This window comes from Ranitomeya imitator, chromosome 1 (genome assembly GCF_032444005.1).
Source record: "Ranitomeya imitator isolate aRanImi1 chromosome 1, aRanImi1.pri, whole genome shotgun sequence".
Classification (NCBI taxonomy): Eukaryota; Metazoa; Chordata; class Amphibia; order Anura; family Dendrobatidae; genus Ranitomeya; species Ranitomeya imitator.
This window is the reverse complement of record NC_091282.1, coordinates 1,188,654,071-1,188,673,720: the sequence shown is the minus strand read 5'-3', so window position 1 is coordinate 1,188,673,720 and position 19,650 is coordinate 1,188,654,071. Positions and strand designations below refer to the sequence as shown.

Sequence of the window (19,650 nt, the reverse complement as noted above, 5' to 3'; positions counted from 1 at the left end):
CAATTTATTTTTTTTAATAAACTGCTCTTCGAAAAGCAAAAAACCCATTTAATTGTAAATTGCTGTGCCCACTGCTTTTTTGGGTGAGGCCAATTGCCATCACTGTTGGGAGGTACATAAATGGTGAGGTGGCTATGAGTGTGTGTGGCTCTGCATGGTCGAGTCTGCGGGTGACCAGAGACCACACCTGATGGATAGTTGGCATTGGGAACCACTATATAGTAGGGACGTCATTGGTATACACCATAACCGATATGAACCTCCATTATGTTTTGACATGAATGCATACAGTATCTATCACAGGGTCAGTATTTTACCTCAGAATTTGTAAGCCAAAATCAGGAGAGGAACAATGAGAGGAAAAGTCTAATAGAAACATATGCACCACTTCTGTATTTATCACCCACTCCTGGTTTTAGCTTACACATACTGAGGTAAAACACTGACCAAATACTGAACTTGTGAACATGGCCTTCAAGGTGACTTATGATATATGGTGAAGTTTTTCATTTAAAAAGTGATAGCAGACAGTAACTGTGACAGGAAGTGAATAATCCCCAGCTCACAGCTCTCGCGATCTCTTCATACTGTGGATCTGTCACACCTCGATGGCTCAGTCTTCATATACACAGCTCAAAAAAATAAAGGGAACACTTAAACAACGGAGTATAACTCCAAGTAAATGAAACTTCTGTGAAATCAAACTGTCCACTTAGGAAGCAACACTGATTGACAATCAATTTCACATGCTGTTGGGCAAATGGAATATACAACAGATGGAAATTATTGGCAATTATCAAGACACACTCAATAAAGGAGTGGTTCTGCAGGTAGGGACCACATCTCAGTACCAATGCTTTCTGGCTGTTTTGGTCACTTTTGAATGTTGGTTGTGCTTTCACACTCGTGGTAGCATGAGACGGACTCTACAACCCACACAAGTGGCTCAGATAGTGCAGCTCATCCAGGATGGCACATCAATGTGAGCTGTGGCAAGGTTTGCTGTGTCTGTTAGCGTAGTGTCCAGAGGCTGGAGGCGCTACCAGGAGACAGGCCAGTACACCAGGAGATGTGGAGGGGGCCGTAGGAGGGCAACCCAGCAGCAGGACCGCTACCTCAGCCTTTGTGCAAGGAGGAACAGGAGGAGCACTGCCAGAGCCCTGCAAAATGACCTCCAGCAGGCCACAAATGTGCATGTGTATGCACAAATGGTTAGAAACCGACTCCATGAGGATGGTCTGAGTGCCCAAAGTCCACAGATGGGGGTTGTGCTCACAGCCCAACACTGTGCAGGACACTTGGCATTTGCCACAGAACACCAGGATTGGCAAATTCGCCACTGGTGCTCTGTGCTCTTCACAGATGAAAGCAGGTTCACACAGAGCACACGTGACAGAGTCTGGAGACGCCGTGGAGAGCGATCTGCTGCCTGCAACATCCTTCAGCATGACCGGTTTGGCAGGGGGTCAGTAATGGTGTGGGGTGGCATTTCTTTGGAGGGCTGCACAGCCCTCCATGTGCTCGCCAGAGATAGTCTGATTGCCATTAGGTACCGAGATGAGCTCCTCGGACCCCTTGTGAGACCATATGGTGGTGCGGTTGGCCCTGGGTTCCTCCTAATGCAGGACAATGCCAGACCTCATATGGCTGGAGTGTGTCAGCAGTTCCTGCAAGATGAAGGCATTGAAGTTATGAACTGGCCCACCCGTTCCCCAGACCTGAATCCGATTGAACACATCTGGGACATCATGTCTCGCTCCATCCACCAACGTCACGTTGCACCACAGACTGTCCAAGAGTTGGCAGATGCTTTAGTCCAGGTCTGGGAGATCCCTCAGGAGACCATCCGCCGTGTCATCAGGAGCATGCCCAGGCATTGTAGGGAGGTCATACAGGCACATGGAGGCCACACACACTACTGAGCATCATTTCCGTGTCTTGAGGCATTTCCACTGAAGTTGGATCAGCCTACAATTTGATTTTCCACTTTGATTTTGAGCATCATTTCAACTCCAGACCTCCATAGGATATTAGTTGTGACTTACATTGATAATTTTTAGGTTTTACTGTTCTCAACACATTCCACTATATACTGAATAAAGATTTACAACTGGAATATTTCATTCAGTGATATCTAGGATGCGAGATTTTAGTGTTCCCTTTATTTTTTGAGCAGTGTCTTAGAAACACTCTCTTGGTATAAGCTAGAGATTACGGACCCGTAATAATTTCATGGTTTACAGCAATAAATGCTGCCAAGAATGGGAGTGAAAGCAATGGATCTGTGTAGAGGTCTGCAGACTTAGTGAAAGTGTCCCAGGATGCGAAGAGTGAAATGTGCAGCGAATCTGCACCTTCTCCTCTTCTAAATTCACACTGGTATAAAATACATGGTTTGTATTGTCAAATCTCCAAAAATTAGGTTTTCTTACTCCCCACAGAGCACTCGAAAGTGACAGCTAACAGCCGTTTTTCTTTTTTGTATAACTTGTTGTCTACTGCCCATTGTAAAGTGTAATCCGCTTGTAGCAGGAGACCCCAAGATGCACCGATCACAGGAAAGGGTGAAGGTCAAATTGTATACAGGCATAACATACAAAGAGGTGGGTTTTCATTTCTGGGGATTGGCAGGCACATTGCATATTGGGAAGTGAAGGAAAGGAAGTTCTAGCACCCTTAGTGCTGGCAGAATTCGAATGAAGACCAACCAACCACTTAAAAAAAATTATTTGGATCATGAAAATCAGGGGAGGTCCTGGATATTGGACTACCATATGCACTAAAAGTGGTTTTAATTTGTTATGGGAGAGTTGAGGGCAGCAAGATCATCCTTTTCTACCGGAGATGTTTAAAAGGACAGGTACTCATTAAAGGTCTCCCACCATGTCCGACTTAAAAACAATTCTGTTTTTAGCTTTGGATGTGAATGGAGCACAAAAGATCAGTTAGTTAAGAGAAAATTGTAATTAGATGCAAATTGTTAAATGCTAGAAAAAACTATACTCAACAGTGAAATTGCAGCAGCGAAAAGGAAAAGTCGTGAAATTATGGAAATCACAGGATGGATAGAGATATGTATATCATGAAAAAAACCATTTTCAAAACATCTCAATTTATTTAGCATTGAGCATGAGAGTCACATACAGATATCCCAGCACTTACAGCCTCGGCTGCCATCAGTGAGGTTATTAATGGTCATCTGAGGAACGTTCTGCCACCCTGAATGCACTTGGGCAAATCATTATGATCCACTGCTGGCAGCTTTCTGTGCACTTGCCGATCAAACACGTCCCAGAAGTGCTTGATGGGAGACAAGTCTGGAGACTCTGAAGTCCATGGTAGCATGTGGCCTGGTGTGTTGAAAAATGGCTCCTGGGACACTTTGGAAAAATGGCCGTACTCGCGGTTCTACCACCAAATCAGTGTAACACAGAGCTGTTGGTGTCCCTGGAATGAAGACTAGCAAAACTAGAGGCTATATTATGTCACCAAAAACCATAATCTAGAGACTGGTGTGACTTTCCCTCGTGAAGGCGTCTTCAATGTGTTGCCCATGTGGTCTCGTCAGATTTGAAGAATGGTGCAAAGTGAATCTTTCTGTACTGCAAGTGAAATTAGACATCACATACCAGGAACAAGGCATCAAACAATGTCTACACACACCATCAGAAGGTATTGCACAACATTGGGCTACAAGCCAGACATCCAGCTACAGATGATCCATTGGCTTTATGCCATTGCTCTCAAAGGCTGTCATGGTGCAAGATGAGAGCAAGTTGGCAATGGAGACTGGAATGGAGGGCTATCCTCTTCAGCAACGAGACCTGCGTTGGTCTTGGATACAGTTATAGCTGGCGATTTGTCTGGAGATCACAAGCACAGAGCCATAAAGAGGTCTTCACGAGGAAACATGAAACTGCCTCAGGGAGATTTTCAGCACCACAATGCCAGGCCACATGTTGCTCATGCTACTGTGAGAAACCTGCATGGCCTAATGCGCTACCATGGCCTGCAACGTCTCCATATTTTCTCCCATACAGCACATCTCAGATGTCATTAGTCAGAAATTGCAAAGAGAGCTGCCAGCAGAAGATCTTGATGATTTGCACAAGAGCACTCTGTGCGTCAGAGCATTTCTCAGACAACCATTAATAACCTGATTGATAGCAACCATGACATGTAAGTGATTTCTCCACATGGGGCTCCGGCTCAAGATGTTTTTAAAAATTATTTTCCATTTTTTGATCCAAGCTATAACAGTAACATGTGTAACCATCCAACAATTTCCATAATACCATAATTTTTCTTATTTGATTATGCAATTTCAATGTTGAGAAGTGTATATTAAAGACAGAAAGCAGTCATAGATTATTCAGTATCAACATGAATCAGAAAATTACCCCATTATCTCCAAGTATATCCAGCTTTTTCATCAGCTCCGAAATATCTACATCCTGAAAGAGAACAGCCATATGAGTACATAAGACCAGGGCATGCCCTGCAGTGATTGCACTTATCCTGATACAAAAAGCAGAAAATGGCCGACGGCAAATGTAGAAACGATGCCACTTGAAGATGATTGTTGAGGAATACATACCATGCAGCTATAGACTGAAGACACTTTATGTCCCATTGAGGCCTGCAACAGCTTGTAGAGCAATCATCTGCAGGTCTCCCCGTCACTAAAGAGCCTGAATCACTGTTCAAGCATCACTACAGGCTACTCTATACAATGGCGTGAGAGATATGAAGACACCGGTAAATGCATCAACCATAAACACTAGGAAAGGCCATTATAATAGCACCAAGTAATCATAAATAGGTGGACAATCATAAACCATTGTCATGTTACAGATCCTACATTGCCCTTTAGATATACGTAAAATTCCTGTGTAAAATGGTATACCGGGATATAACATCTGCACGCTTGTCATTGTTAAGCACGCGTATGTTCTGGGATTGAAAAAGAAGGTTCGTAGAAACTGGGCCACATCAGTAACCCGTGTCCCCAGGACCAAAGCCCCACAAACCTCCTCCTACATACCCCCTATCTTTACTCTGCACAGGCATTCTCGGCCTAGCCAAGCACGCGTATGTTATAGACTTGGGAAAGAAGATTCGTAGAACCTGGGCCACGTCGGTAATACGTGTCTCCAGGACCAGAGCCCCACAAACCTCCTCCTACATACCCCCTATCTTTACTATGCCCAGGCATTCTCGGCCTAGCTAAGCATGCGTATGTTCTAGAGTGGTGAAAGAAGACTCGTAGAACCTGGGCTACATCTGTAATCCATGTCCCCAGGACCAGAGCCCTAGAAACCTCCTCCTACATACTTGACACATATTAATTAGAAGATATGTCGGAGATGCCAGCGGGTAGGAGGTCGAAAGGGCTCTGGTCCAGCAGCCCCAGACATGATATCATATGGCCACTAATCCAGGGTCCTACAAATCTTTTTGCCCAATTCTGTGTTCCTAAAAGGATTGTCCATTACAATGTTTTATTATACAATGAGTCCCATGTTAGGAATGAAAAGAAAAAGAGCAGATGCTGGGCTAGTAGCAGGGGCGAACACAGACTAAAAAATTATCTCTTTTGCAAGAACAGTACATGGGTTCTTGTAGTCCAATAACTCATCGTAATGCCACCTGTTCTAGAGGTGGAAATGAGCCCCATTACTCTTGGACTACCTCTGTAGAGCTACACAAGTTGTATCAATGGTATATGTGCCCGTGCCTAGTAGACCATAGTTATTCATTGGCACCACAACCTGTGTCCCTAGCCCAACTCCTTGATTTCTCTTCCGGTAATGGGCATCACATGATTTCTGTAGCCAATCAGTGGCCAGAAAAAAAAAAATCTTCTAGCAATTCTTCCAATTCGGATGGACTGTCAAAGCTGCAACCAACCAATCAGTGACCGCTGATTGACTGCAGTAATCATGTTACATCCCCCCCATATGACCCAGGAGACACAAGCAGGAGTATGGAGGAATGGCAGAGGTTTAGTAGGGGAGTGTTTTTTTTTTTTTTTTTAATCTTTAAAGACCAGCATGATCCAATTTGTACAATTAAATATTATAGTGGACAACCCCTTAACTGGGGATTGGGAGTCTTCTCTCATTAGACCAAAAGGATCATGAATGTTAAAATCCAACATGCCCAACCCTTCTCCTAATATCTGCCATCGGGAAGAGAGTCTCCACACCACCATACACAAGAAATCCAGGACCTGCCGCCATTTATCTACGGATTATGGCCACCTTTATCCTCCGTATACAGAGATGTTACCTACCGATCTGGTAATGCTTGGATGCACTTTTATATGACCTCTACTAGTATTACCACTGCATTATGTGTTTCTGCAGTCAATAATTCCACTCTTGCCTATAATTTTAGGTTGTGGACCTCAAGTTTATAATATGGAACCACAAACTAAAGTGTGTCAAGTTTTGGACAACCTCCCCCCCATAGATGTTCCTAAGTATTTAATGAGCATGTGGCCAAGTGCACAAAACCTTTGCATAGTCAAAGTAACCATCTGTGAACTAAGCAAATGTGTCTTCACCATCAGTCTCGTAAGCAAATGAATTACATGGTCTCTAAGCAAATGGCGGCGGCTGAATCTCTCACAGCCCACACTAGCTGTACAATGGCAATGGTGATCATGCATGGGGCATATTTAAGGATGTTTCATGGGTTAATGGCAGTGGAAACACATGGTATGCGCCAGAAGAGAGAAGTGAATCTGCATCTACCTTAATTCCTTCCTGCTGACAGAAAAGCTGCAGAGCGCTTCCATTATTTTCTGGGAAGCTTGCTATATGGAGGTTAAAGGCTGGAGACCTTCGTTCTCTCTCCTGGGAAAAAATGTGTTATTTTACAATAGAACACCTAAGAATGTCAAGGAGAATCGCCCTGATATAAACACAGGAAGCCATCACCAAACAATCAGCTCGTATTCATCAGGAGAAAAGTCCATTTATTGATATAACCATCTTCTATGCAAAAAAAAGGGGCTCCTCACCCTCAAAACTATCCCTTTAAGTGGCCATTCCCATCTACGTACATGGGTATTGCGCAATAGCACTGGCACATACATACAAGCAGTTTTGCAATTTACGGCTTGTTAAAATTTTCAGCCGTTCTTGAGATATTAACACTTTTCTTTTGTGTAGTTTGTTGCCTTGGAGACCGGCCACCGCTGTTAGGACAGCAGAACATGTGCAGTGCTTACAAGCGCTTTATCTATTGAGGCAGCAAGCACGGTTTTGAAACTGGTGACGATTGCAAGATCGCAGTGTTATTTCCTTCTCTTAAGCTCAGCCAGCTTCTAAAACGACAAGTTTGACAGCAGCGGTGGTCGGTCTCCTAGGAAACCAGCTGTGAACAAAAGCAAAGCATTACAATTTTCAAGAACAGCTACAAATTTAAAAAAAGCAGTAAATTGCAAAAGTGCTTGTTTTTTTTTTTACAAGCACTATCGGACAATATTCATCTATGAAAAACCCTTTAAAACAAATTAATTTTTTCATGAAGCTGGAGCCCCATGTAATACGTCCAAATGACCACAAAATCTTAAAAGTGTTATCGAGGCTTCCGATATTGATGACCTTATCCGTGGGTTGTCCTCAATATTAGATTGGTGGGGGTTCCCGATTTTCAGGCCGCAACCAATCAGCTGTTTTCAGCTTCGACCAGATGTACACAGTAAAGGGCACAGAGTCAGCACAGTTCTGTACACTGTGTAGTAGCAGTTCCTGGGTACTGCAGTTCGGCTCCTGTTTAAGAGAATAGAAGCTGAGCTGCAGCATCCAGTAACAGCTACGACACAGTGAACGTACCCATGTTGTCCTAGCTCACATACGGCTGGCCACCAGAAAACAGGTGATTACTCGGGGTGGTGGCTGCCCCCAAAATCGTATATTGATAACCTGTCATAAATATCTGAAGCGAGGAAAACAACTTTAAAATACATGTACACCTTTATAGCGCAGTTAGATGGCTTTATAAAATCATAGCAAGATCAAAACGAAGTGCACGGACTGGCTGGCGGCTCTCCTGAAACAAGAGTGAGTGCTGCATAGGTACAGTATAGCTGAAGCGGTCACTCAGGTCCTTGCATTGCGTTCAGAATCTCACTGATTTATATTTCAGTCTGACTACAAGTAGAGGGTTATTTAAATGTATGCATTTTCACATGTAGAGAATTTTTGCTATAGGGTTTCATTAAAGAATGTGGACCGTTGAACTTCTACAGCCTCTATGTATTAATATGCGTAGCAGACTGCAGAATGAGTGAATCTGTCAGTGACCTTCTGTAACCCCTTTTCTCTCATCTTGACTTTTTTTTTTTTTTTTTTTTTAAACAAAGTCACAAGGGCCTACATTTTTACTGAAACACTAATGTAAAAATGTATACATTTAATAAAAACAGACCCCCTGCCAATCTATCCATGTCACATAAGGGTGAACGTACATGAGGCAGTTTTGCTGCAGAAATTTCCGTGACCGCCCTATTCATCTTTATGGAACTGGCAGAAATTCATTAAAAAAAAATAAAATTAACCCTAAAAATGAACCTTCAACTTTTTACATTCCACGTGACAACAACAAGTTAACCCTTAATTGCCTTTTCTTCTCCATTCACAGTAGATTATAACTTTTGGAAGTTTCTATTTGTTGCCACAGCTAATAACCGAGAACGTTGCCGATCCCAGAACGTTCTACAACCGAAATCTGGCATTATGCAACGTCCAGTCGCATGAACCATGTTTGCAGGGGTTTTATAACTGACTTCTAGTGAAAATTTGCATTTCCCATTGTAACTATCAGAACTATGAATTATTCGCTCTGCTTTGTAATTTTTGGATTTTTTTTTTTTTTTTTTTTTTGCAGGGTGCATTGGTGACAGACGTCAAAATGAGCTCTGACTGTGAATGAAGAAAACATCATGAAAGTAAAAAGTTTCCCGAATAAAAAATAAAAAAAAAAAATCAAGGAAATTATGAACAGTCACTCAATACTATATAAAGATTTAACAAGGCATGTTTTTTTTAATTATTTTTTAGATGTGGGAAAAAAAAAAGGCCAATAAAAGGTGCAATATTTGCAAAAGGCAAAAACTGCATAACACCGGTATAGTACTCAGGGCTGGTAAAGATATTCATCATCATTAATAAAAAAAAAAAAAAAAGTTTAAAACCTGAAGAATTCAATAGTGTTTTGTTTTATCCAATTTTTATCCCGGCAGGATGAGGAGAGAAAAACTTTTGTAAATGTTTCTAGTGGAGATATATTACCTATTATACATTTTTTACCCTAAATAAGTACAACCAAACTTCATTCTATAGACTTATGAGGGTTCCTTTTAGGTACCCGGCTTCCCTCCAAGTTTTAAACATACATTTATTTTATTTTTTTTTTAAATTTATTTATTTACTTTTTTTTTTAAACTCAAATGTTCTGAAAATTATTTTTGCAATTGGGTTTCATTAAAAAAAAATTTTTTTCTGCGGAACGATTTGAACCGAGAATCTGTCAAGGAGCTTCTTTTAAGACCGGGTTCAGATGGGTATATTTAATGGTCCGTATTCAGACCGCTATCCCCGGACTGACCGTGGGTCTTCTCGCCCGAACCTACAGCCTCGTGTGTCTACGAGGCTGTACGCTCAGGTTGGAAGGCCTGTGCTTCTTCTGGGGATTGACTGTGAAATACGACCATGTGAACTCTGCCTTCAGACCACATCAAAGATCAGCTCAACTTTGATGTGGTCATAAATCGGCTCAGAAAGACAAATTAAGGACTAGTCTCCTTTAGACATTATTTGGATTTACTTTTGTGTATGTAAAGTCCTGACCAACTTTCATTAGTGCTTTGGATCTGGTTTTGATCAGTTTTTGATCGGTGTTTCTCATATGTAAAGAGTCAGTGAAAAATGGATGCAACTCAGAGGGCATCATTGTGCGGTCCTGAGTTTTTCATGCACCTATAAAAATGAATGAAAGAGTTTGATCCACATGACTCAGACAAAAAAAATGAATATATTTGTGTTTTATATTTTCTTGCGGACCGAGTATTCGGAAAAAACAAACAAAAAAACACCGACATATGAACAGCCCCATACACTATAACAGGTCAGTATTCTATTCAGTAAATGGGCATGAAACAAAAGATGTGCGATCGGGCCTAAATTTGATGAAAATAGAGTGAAAGTGTAAGAAAAGGATGGAAGTGGAAGCAGGATTTTAAGTGTCAATGTGAAATTAATAAATAGTCAATGGGATCATGCTGGAAAAAAAAAAAAGGGATAAAGAAACAAAATGAACACTAAAAAAAAAAAGGAAAAATAAAAACAGAACAGACACACAGACGCAAACTTTAATTACATGCTGGAATTAGATGGAGTAAATTAAGCAAATGGAAGCAAATAACGCCAAAGGCAAATATTTTTTTATTATGAGAAAATATTTTAAAATCATATATATCCATCTGAAAATGCAAAAAAAAAAAAAATGCAAACATGCAAGGTTAAATTACACAGACACTAAAAGAAAACGGACTTAATTCACAGTGTGGGGAAATCTATACAAACACTTATGACGTTATGTGTAATAAACAAAGCCCAATGGTTAGTGATGGACTGATCGCTAATCTCTCGCAATGTATAAAAAGGCCAAAGTGTGTTTTCTTGTTCCGCACTTTTCCCGCTCCCTATATATCCATGTGTATTAAATATATTTAATCCGAGACTCAAAAGCAATGTCCTTTCCCGAGGAGAGTTTACAGACAGAATCTCTTACTTCGAGTTCAAGAACGCGGAATTCTAAGAGTTCGTTCTGGTCTTTGGCGTCCTGGATGTCGTTTTTCAGCTGGCTCTCATCCGCTTCATACCTAAAGATCTAAAAAACACAAAACAAAAAAAAAAATTAAATTAAAAATTTAATTCAAAATCAAATTAAAAAATATAATTAAAAATCACATTTTTGTCTCCAATATGTTCACAGATTACTGAAGAAAATGATCATGGTTAGTAATAATAAGTCGGGAATAAACTTGATTTTCACAGTGGCAGATTAACTTATTTTGGTGACCCTAAAGCTCGTGGCAAGTTCCCTTTAACGGGTATGTTTCACAACAACAGCCCCTTTACGGGTATACGGAGATGCTGGCTTCTTTGAAAAGTGGGTATCTCAGTAAGACAACCCCTTAAAGAGGTTTGTCTGGCCTTAGGATCGGTCATCAAGATTAGTTCAGTGGCGGTTCATTAAAACAGGGCTGATCTGCAGATCTCGGCAGCGGCCACTACACCATGAATGGAGTCATACTGTTTCGGCTACATTCACTTATGACAGTTTGAAGTCGGTAATTGGGGGTGTCGGGTGCCGGACCCCCACCCATCTGATATTGATGACTTTTCCTAAGAGTAGGTCTTCAATATAACAAGTCCCCTTTAGATCTCCCGAAATATCCAAACCAGAAAATCAACCAGTTTTTGCCCCATTTTTCAATGTCGTATCTGATCTTTCTGAATAAAAAAGATAAAAAGAACAAAATCCCCCCTCTTACCCAAGACATTCTCTTTAGCTATTTGTCAGGGAAATGTAAGAAATCGGGGGAGAAAATGAAAACCTGCAAATGCCCCTTTAACTATACTGAACACCATCAACGTTACAGAAGATAAGACAATACCTTTTCTAACAATTCTTGGTTTTTCCTTAGAAGATGCTGCTTCTCTTCTACCCATTTGGAATCCTACGGAAAAAAGCAAACAAACAAAAAAAAAAAACGATGAAGAATATATCAGAAAATAATTTTCATAAACAGGTTTTTAAAGGGACAGTTCGATCTGTGGACAACATGGTAAAGAGGAGGAGAAGCTGAGCAGAATGATGTATAGGCTAGCTAGAAAACACAGTATAAACTTTTACTTTATTCACTGAAATTCCTGGTGCTTCTATACACAAGAGTCCAGTGGGCGGTCCGACTGAGTGATCGACACTGCCCACAGTTATACAGGGAAGACTCAGTCACCGAGTAGGACCGCCCACTTGACTTATATGCATATGAAAACCAGGGATGTTAATGAATGAAATACGGTATCAGAAACACTACACGGAAGACGTAACAATACTACAAGATCTATACATGAAGCATTAAGGTGGGACGTCATTGCAAAATTGCTCTTTATGGACCAGGATTTTTTTTTTTTCTAATTGCTACATGGCCCTGACAGTAACTTATGTTACTTAGTAAATCGCCGCTCAGCTGGTTTTTGTCACCTTTTCGCCAATTTCCAGGTACAATCACGTGACCAGTGCAGCCAATCACCGACCTCAGAGGTTACATATCGACATTGCTACTATCAAAGTTAATGCTAGTGATCAGCTGCAGTGGTCACTCTTATGGAAAGGCACCACTGGCATGAGAGATACTTTGGGAATATACAAGTTACTTTCTCATTTATGTTCCCCGCCAAGTGGAAAATTTCGGGGAAAAAAAAAAATCTGAATTTGATGGCTCTAGTAAATCAATGTAAGCCAGGGTTAGCTTGTTTTACTTGATGCAGTGCAATTCTATACTCCGGTCATCGACTGGAATTTTTATTTTTTATTTTGCTTTAGATGTGAATGGAGGCGAGAATATGAAATAACAGAAGAAAAACAAAACAAATTATAAAAAAATAAATAAAAAAAAGTACATACACCAATACATCACCCTGACATATACCAACACCTCCTTGAGTTAAACACATCAAAATACACAAATATGTGCACCCTTACCCTTATGCACACACATATTAAAAGGGTTGTTTGGCCAAAATAAAGTGTAGTCACGTGACGGCTGCCCCCAATCATCGGCCGCATGAATCCGGCAGCTCATGGACCTCTGACCACGCCGTTTCTGGGCCCTATGCAGACCACATGGTGATCGTCTACGCTCGATCCAGGTAGGCGAGTATTACTACTTATGTTACTTTTTACATATCCTACGCCTGGGTAAACACCCCTTTTTGTTGTCTTACCCCTGTATAACCCCCCTCTTATTTTTACATGTTAACCGGACATTGTTTATTAGCACTCGAATAAAGTAATTTTATTTTGATCTCTCCTATGTTTTGGGGGTCTGGAAGTCCCCTGAAGAAATGATTGAACAGGTTGGATTTTTCCACATAACTTTCCCCTCATATATAAGAACAACCAAAATTGCTGGGCAGTCAGGGACTTAGGTCTTCCTACTCAATATACTGGGCAGGTTTAGTCAGTCCAAATGTAAATGAGGGGAAGGTGCGGGGGTCCATTTTTACCCTATATCTATGGACATTATTATTGTAACTGTGTACTTCTGATCAGACAGGAAATGAGAAGAAACCATCAAAAATTGAATGTTACTACTAACTATAACCACTAACATTGACCTACAAAAAAAAGTCCATAATCTGTGTCCGCTGGATAGCTCGGAACTAATTTCCCGCTATATTCCAACACGTAATCTACGGTCCTTCCAAGACCTCCTTCTCCTCCATACTCATACGTTCCTCACCCAAACACTTCCAAGACTTCTCCCATCCTCTGGAATTCTGTGCCACAACACGTCCGATTATCAGCCACACTCGGAACTTTCAGACGGAACCTGAAAACCCATCTCTTCAAGAAAACTGCAGCCTGCACTGACCCCGCTGCCACCACCGGAGCTGCCGCGACCCCCCAACCTACTGTCTCCTTCCCCTGTAGGCCCACAAGGGCAGGGTCCTCTCTCCTATGTACCAGGCTGTCATTTTTGGTTTCTTGACTAGTGTAATATGGCTTCACAAGTCATGATAAAGGTCTCTGTGAGGAGGATCTGGCTGGGGTTTGGCAGTCTTCTCTTGCAGAGGTCTCTTGCCAGCCTTTCTGTGCTGTACCCCGACAGACCCTCCTTATGTACGAGCACCGCAGCTGAATAATAACAAGAAACCAATATAGTCACTGCTTACGAGGAACGAAGGTCAGATCTTTAGCTAAACCCTCCGTAACGCTTATGGCACAGATGTTTCCAGATTGATTATGTAAATGACAAATTCTAATCGGAGTTTGAGCTTAGTGTGATCAGATTCGCAAGCATGACACAATCGTTGCACAGGCGAGTTGAAGATTGAAAACAAGATTTCTTCATTGTGTGAGTCCACAAAATCAGACTCACTCCGATGTCATCAAAGTGCAGTCCGATGTTTTCCACGCATCCATGGACACGAATGAGTGAGTGCGATCTGATTTGTGCAGCATGCAGCAATTTTTTTTTCTCATGGCCCATAGAATAATATTGGTCTGAATGATGTCTGAGAGGAGACCCCGAGAATGAAAGGAGACCCCGAGAATGAAAGGAGACCCCGAGAATGAAAGGAGACCCCGAGAATGAAAGGAGACCCCGAGAATGAGAGGAGACCCCGAGAATGAAAGGAGACCCAGAGAATGAAAGGAGACCCAGAGAATGAAAGGAGACCCAGAGAATGAAAGGAGACCCCGAGAATGAAAGGAGACCCCGAGAATGAAAGGAGACCCAGAGAATGAAAGGAGACCCAGAGAATGAAAGGAGACCCCGAGAATGAAAGGAGACCCTGAGAATGAAAGGAGACCCCGAGAATGAAAGGAGACCCCGAGAATGAGAAGAGGCCCCGAGAATGAGAGGAGACCCCGAGAATGAGAGGAGGCCCCGAGAATGAAAGGAGACCCCGAGAATGAAAGGAGACCCCGAGAATGAAAGGAGACCCTGAGAATGAAAGGAGACCCCGAGAATGAGAAGAGGCCCCGAGAATGAGAGGAGACCCCGAGAATGAAAGGAGACCCTGAGAATGAAAGGAGACCCCGAGAATGAGAAGAGGCCCCGAGAATGAGAGGAGACCCCGAGAATGAGAGGAGGCCCCGAGAATGAAAGGAGACCCCGAGAATGAAAGGAGACCCCGAGAATGAAAGGAGACCCCGAGAATGAAAGGAGACCCCGAGAATAAAAGGAGACCCCGAGAATAAAAGGAGACCCTGAGAATGAAAGGAGACCCAGAGAATGAGAGGAGACCCCGAGAATGAGAGGAGACCCCGAGAATGAAAGGAGACCCAGAGAATGAAAGGAGACCCCGAGAATGAGAGGAGACCCCGAGAATGAAAGGAGACCCCGAGAATGAAAGGAGACCCCGAGAATGAAAGGAGACCCCGAGAATGAAAGGAGACCCTGAGAATGAAAGGAGACCCCGAGAATGAAAGGAGACCCCGAGAATGAAAGGAGACCCTGAGAATGAAAGGAGACCCCGAGAATGGAAGGAGACCCCGAGAATGAGAGGGTTGAAAAGCTTCACAGTTTTTCCCTGCTAAAGGGCAAAGAATATCCCTCTGCATAGGAAAAAAAAAAAAATTGTGTGGCTCCTTTATTCTAGGGTTTTATTGTGGGGTACAAGAAGTCAGACCCCCCAGAGATCATTAAGGGGTTATCCCCAGCATTGTAAGCCATGACGTCTCCACATTTGGGTACAAACTGGGACCAGCACTGATTTCAAGTACGAAGCTCCGTAATGTTCATTGGAATGGAGCTGTGGCCGCACCGGTCATTGTCTACTGGATTGCCGGCGATAGTGTACACCACTTTGCTTTTTCAGGCAGTCCTACGGATAATGAATCGAGTGATCCATGACCATAGCTCCATCCTAATGAGACATTTCAGAGCCGTCCTGTTCTCGGGATCAGATGGGGGCGCAACAGATACATCAAATGCAGAATAAAAGCATCTTATTTGCATCCATCCTACAGCTCAAGCGCACGACCATGTAATTTAGCCCAGGATTGAGGACCGTCTTCCAGACAGCAACTACCTCCAGTTCTATAAATGCAGTGACTTCGGCCCGTTCTACCCGAGGCCTCCATCTGTGTTATTGACTATGACCACTATTATCCGAAGACAAGAACCTGTGGTCCCTAATTATCTGTCGTACGCCTGACAAATGCAGAAAGGAAGACGAAAAGTGGAGCAGGAGAGGAAATTACACAGGAAAAATACTTTTGGTCTGATGTGTTACAAATTGAACTTATTAAATGCTCATAAATAGAGAATAAAAATCATTTATTATCTCGGTATGTGTTTATGTGTCGTACGTCATTATCGATAACTCCACTTCCTTCATATGATATTATAGAAGTCGAACCACGAGAAAAGAAATTGAGTCACAACACATAATGGAACTGGAAAAAGTCCTGGTGCTAGTCAGCAATTATTACCACAATTCGTACCCAGCAATTATTATTGCCCTATTGTTCATATATCAAAAACTTTATATTTATTACTATAAGTCCAATAAATCCACTTATTCCTTAACCATTAGCAAAACAACTTTTAATTGCCATAATAACATATACAAATAAATCTATTAAATCTGTATATACGATTAAAATATTGCAGGCCATCCCAACGTTTCACTGGATCACTGGCTTCATCAGGAGAAAAGAAACTAATCACCTTTTCCTCTGATGAAGCTCATGATCTGGTGAAACGTGTTGGGATGGCTAGCGATAGTTTATTGGTATATTCACAACAGATTTGTTATACTTCTTTTACTATGGTAACTAAAAATTAAGTTTTACTAATGGTTCATGAATAAGTGGATTTATTGGGTCCTTAATAGGCATGTAGAACTGTATACGGTGGTCCTGCTATATACTAGAAACTTCCACTTCTTCTCCCTATCAAGACAACCGTTTGGTGAAGTGCGAGTGAGCCATTGAAGAGCCATTGAAGAGATTGGATATAAAAGGATTTATGCTAATAAAGCATAAAGAAGCCCTCCTCCTCCCATCAACATTTGTATCCTCTTAATATATTGCAGTCATCATATCATACAGCACTGTGTACTTACAATTGCTCATTTTGCCTTTCTACCCAGTTAATTCTTCTGTTTTCCATTAGGTCTATGACGTCACATGATTAATAAATGACTAGCTGAATTATTTTAAGCTCTTCAGGGACCCTCCTCCCTGCTCCTGAATCTCCACCCACCTAGCCTTACTGACGGGTCCTCAGTGACCCTCCTCTCTACTTCTGAATCTCCACCCACCTAGCCTTGACAGGTCCTCAGTGATCATCCTCCCTGCTCCTGAATCTCCACCCACCTAGCCTTACTGACAGGTCCTCAGTGATCCTCCTCCCTGCTCCTGAATCTCCACCCACTTAGCCTTACTGACAGGTCCTCATTGACCTTCCTCCCTGCTCCTGAATCTGCACCCACCTAGCCTTACTGACAGGTCCTCAGTGACCCTCCTCCCTGCTCCTGAATCTCCACCCACTTAGCCTTACTGACAGGTCCTCAGTGACCTTCCTCCCTGCTCCTCCACCCACCTAGACTTACTGAGAGATCCTCAGTGACCTTCTCCCTGCTCCTGAATCTCCACCCACCTAGCATTGACAGGTCCTCAGGGACCCTCCTCCCTGCTCCTGAATCTCCACCCACCTAGCCTTACCGACAGGTCCTCAGTGGCCCTTCTCTCTGTTCCCGAATCTCCACGCACTTAGCCTTACTGACAGGTCCCCGGTGATCCTCCTCCCTGCTCCTGAATCTCCACCCACCTAGCCTTACTGACAGGTCCTCAGTGACCCTCCTCCCTGCTCCTGAATCTCCACCCACCTAGCCTTGACAGGTCCTCAGGGACCCCTCCTCCCTGCTCCTCAATCTCCATGCACCTAGCCTTACTGACAGATCCTTAGTGACCTCCTCCCTGCTCCTGAATCTCTACCCACTTAGCCTTACTGACAGGTCCTCAGTGATCCCCCAACCATCTAGTTATATTTACAGCTCCTCACTGTCCCTCCTCCCTGCTGCTGAAATATCACACTGCACAGTACAAGCTGAAGATTTCGGTTAGCTTTGGTGAGCATATATTGCAGCTCTACTCGTAAAAAGATACTTTTATTATCATGACTATATGTCCATTTTGACAAAGATTTATGAACCAAGTACGTCAGCTTCACCAGGTGTAACAAATCTATGTAATAATGTATTGCATCGTGAAATCTGGTGACCGATTTAATTTAACCACAATATGAGAATTAAAATATTAAATTTTCTAACATACTTTATTTCTTCAAGATTTTCAAGATTTCTGCTTGTTTTTAACAGGATCAACGTGATACATTCAGCCCAGTACATGTGCTCGGCTTATTACAGTTATCTGAGCCATGTCTTGTAATGATTATTGGTTATATTAGATCAGTATATGATCAGGATAGATCTCCTGCACAATCAGGGCTCCCAATGAATTTTTTTTTTTTAAGATATTGCAACATAAGAATTTATTTGATGAAAATTCCCCTTCAATTGAGAAAAAAAGACTAAAATAATTTATATAAAATCTTATGCTGGACTACCAGGCACAATATGTACCCAATAAATTGCCTTATGTGTTGCCCCTATTATATTATTATTATTTTTTTTAATGTTTTACAAATTCAATGCCCACCACCAAGATATAAAGCTGAAAACCACAGTGCAAAGAAACACAGACACAGGTTTATCCAGAGCGGCTCTTCCTGCTGTTACCTGTCCTTTATCACATAAAGAGTTTTCTAAGTCTTCAATCTTTGCTTGGCACCTCAGGAGGTCGGCTTGTAACTGTTCACGGGTCTGTGCAGGGCAAAAAAAATAGTGTTATTAAATGCATGGATTATAGTGTACACAATCACAGGACAGCGTGATCCCTCCACAGGCAGTTTTCTTTTAAAGTGTCCCTCTGATTCATGCAAAACCTGTATAAAAGCAAAATCTTGGTGTCCTTATCCTTTACACGTCAAGAGCTGTTAATCTGTACACCAGTCTAATACAGTCATGGCCAAAAGTGTTTGCACCCATGAAATTGTTACAGAAAGTTAAGTATTTCTCCCAGAAAATTATTGCAGTTACACATGTTTTGTTATACACGTTTATTTCCTTTTTGTGTCTATTGGAAAAAAAAAATCTTTCTCGGAAAGAGTTGTGGACAGATTCGACCAATATTGAGCTTTTTGGTAAAGTAGATCATTTTACTGTTTACTGAAAACAGAATGAGGCCTACAAAGAAAAGAACACAGTACCTACAGTCAAACATGGTGGAGGTTCAAAGAGGTTTTGGGGTGGTTTCCATGTCTATGGCACTGGGTGCCTTGACTGTGTGCAAAACATCATGAAATCTGAAGATCACCAAAGAATTTTGGGTTGCAATTTAGTTTCCAGTGTGGAAAGCTGGGTTTGCGTCTAGGAGCCCAAACAAACTTCAAGAAGCACCCATAAAAGATGGAAACAAAGGGCTGGAAAGATCTGAAATGGCCAGCAATGATCTAAATCCCACTGAACACCTGTGGAGAGATCTTAAGATTGCTGTTGGAGAAGGCCCCTTCAAATATGGGAGACATGGAGCAGTTTACAAAAGAAGAGTGGTCCAATACTCCAGGTGAGAGGTGTAAGAAGCTTGTTGATGGTTATAGGAAGCGACTGATTGCAATTATTAGTGATGAGCGAACGCGCTCAGATAATGTGCTACGCGAGCATGCTTGGGTGTTATCGGAGTATCTTGGGCGAGTTTGGATAATATGTTCACGTCCCTGCGGCTGTTAGACAGCTGCAACACATTCGGAGATTTCCTGTTTGTTAGGCAATCCCT

The 19,650-nt window shown here is 42.1% G+C and overlaps 1 protein-coding gene and 1 long non-coding RNA gene across 9 annotated transcripts in view; one reads left to right on the top strand and one right to left on the bottom strand.

Annotated features, from left to right (window-relative positions):
* The window catches only part of JAKMIP1 (janus kinase and microtubule interacting protein 1), a 211,713-nt gene that overhangs the window by 45,187 nt on the left and 146,876 nt on the right, over positions 1-19,650 (bottom strand). For all 8 annotated transcript variants that reach the window (XR_011317025.1, XR_011317024.1, XM_069744820.1 and 5 more), the window contains exons 11-15: positions 18,555-18,638; positions 11,693-11,755; positions 10,804-10,902; positions 6,759-6,860; positions 4,401-4,454 (exon numbers count right to left, since the gene is read on the bottom strand). Coding sequence is in view for 6 of the 8 variants with exons in the window: in XM_069744820.1 (XP_069600921.1) it covers positions 4,401-4,454; positions 6,759-6,860; positions 10,804-10,902; positions 11,693-11,755; positions 18,555-18,638 (402 nt within the window). In the remaining 2 variants the exon portion in view is untranslated. The remainder of the gene's footprint in view (positions 1-4,400; positions 4,455-6,758; positions 6,861-10,803; positions 10,903-11,692; positions 11,756-18,554; positions 18,639-19,650) is intronic.
* LOC138658355 (uncharacterized) lies at positions 12,525-16,098 on the top strand. The gene is made up of 2 exons (XR_011317464.1): positions 12,525-12,950; positions 15,778-16,098. It is a non-coding gene; the product is annotated as an uncharacterized lncRNA (long non-coding RNA).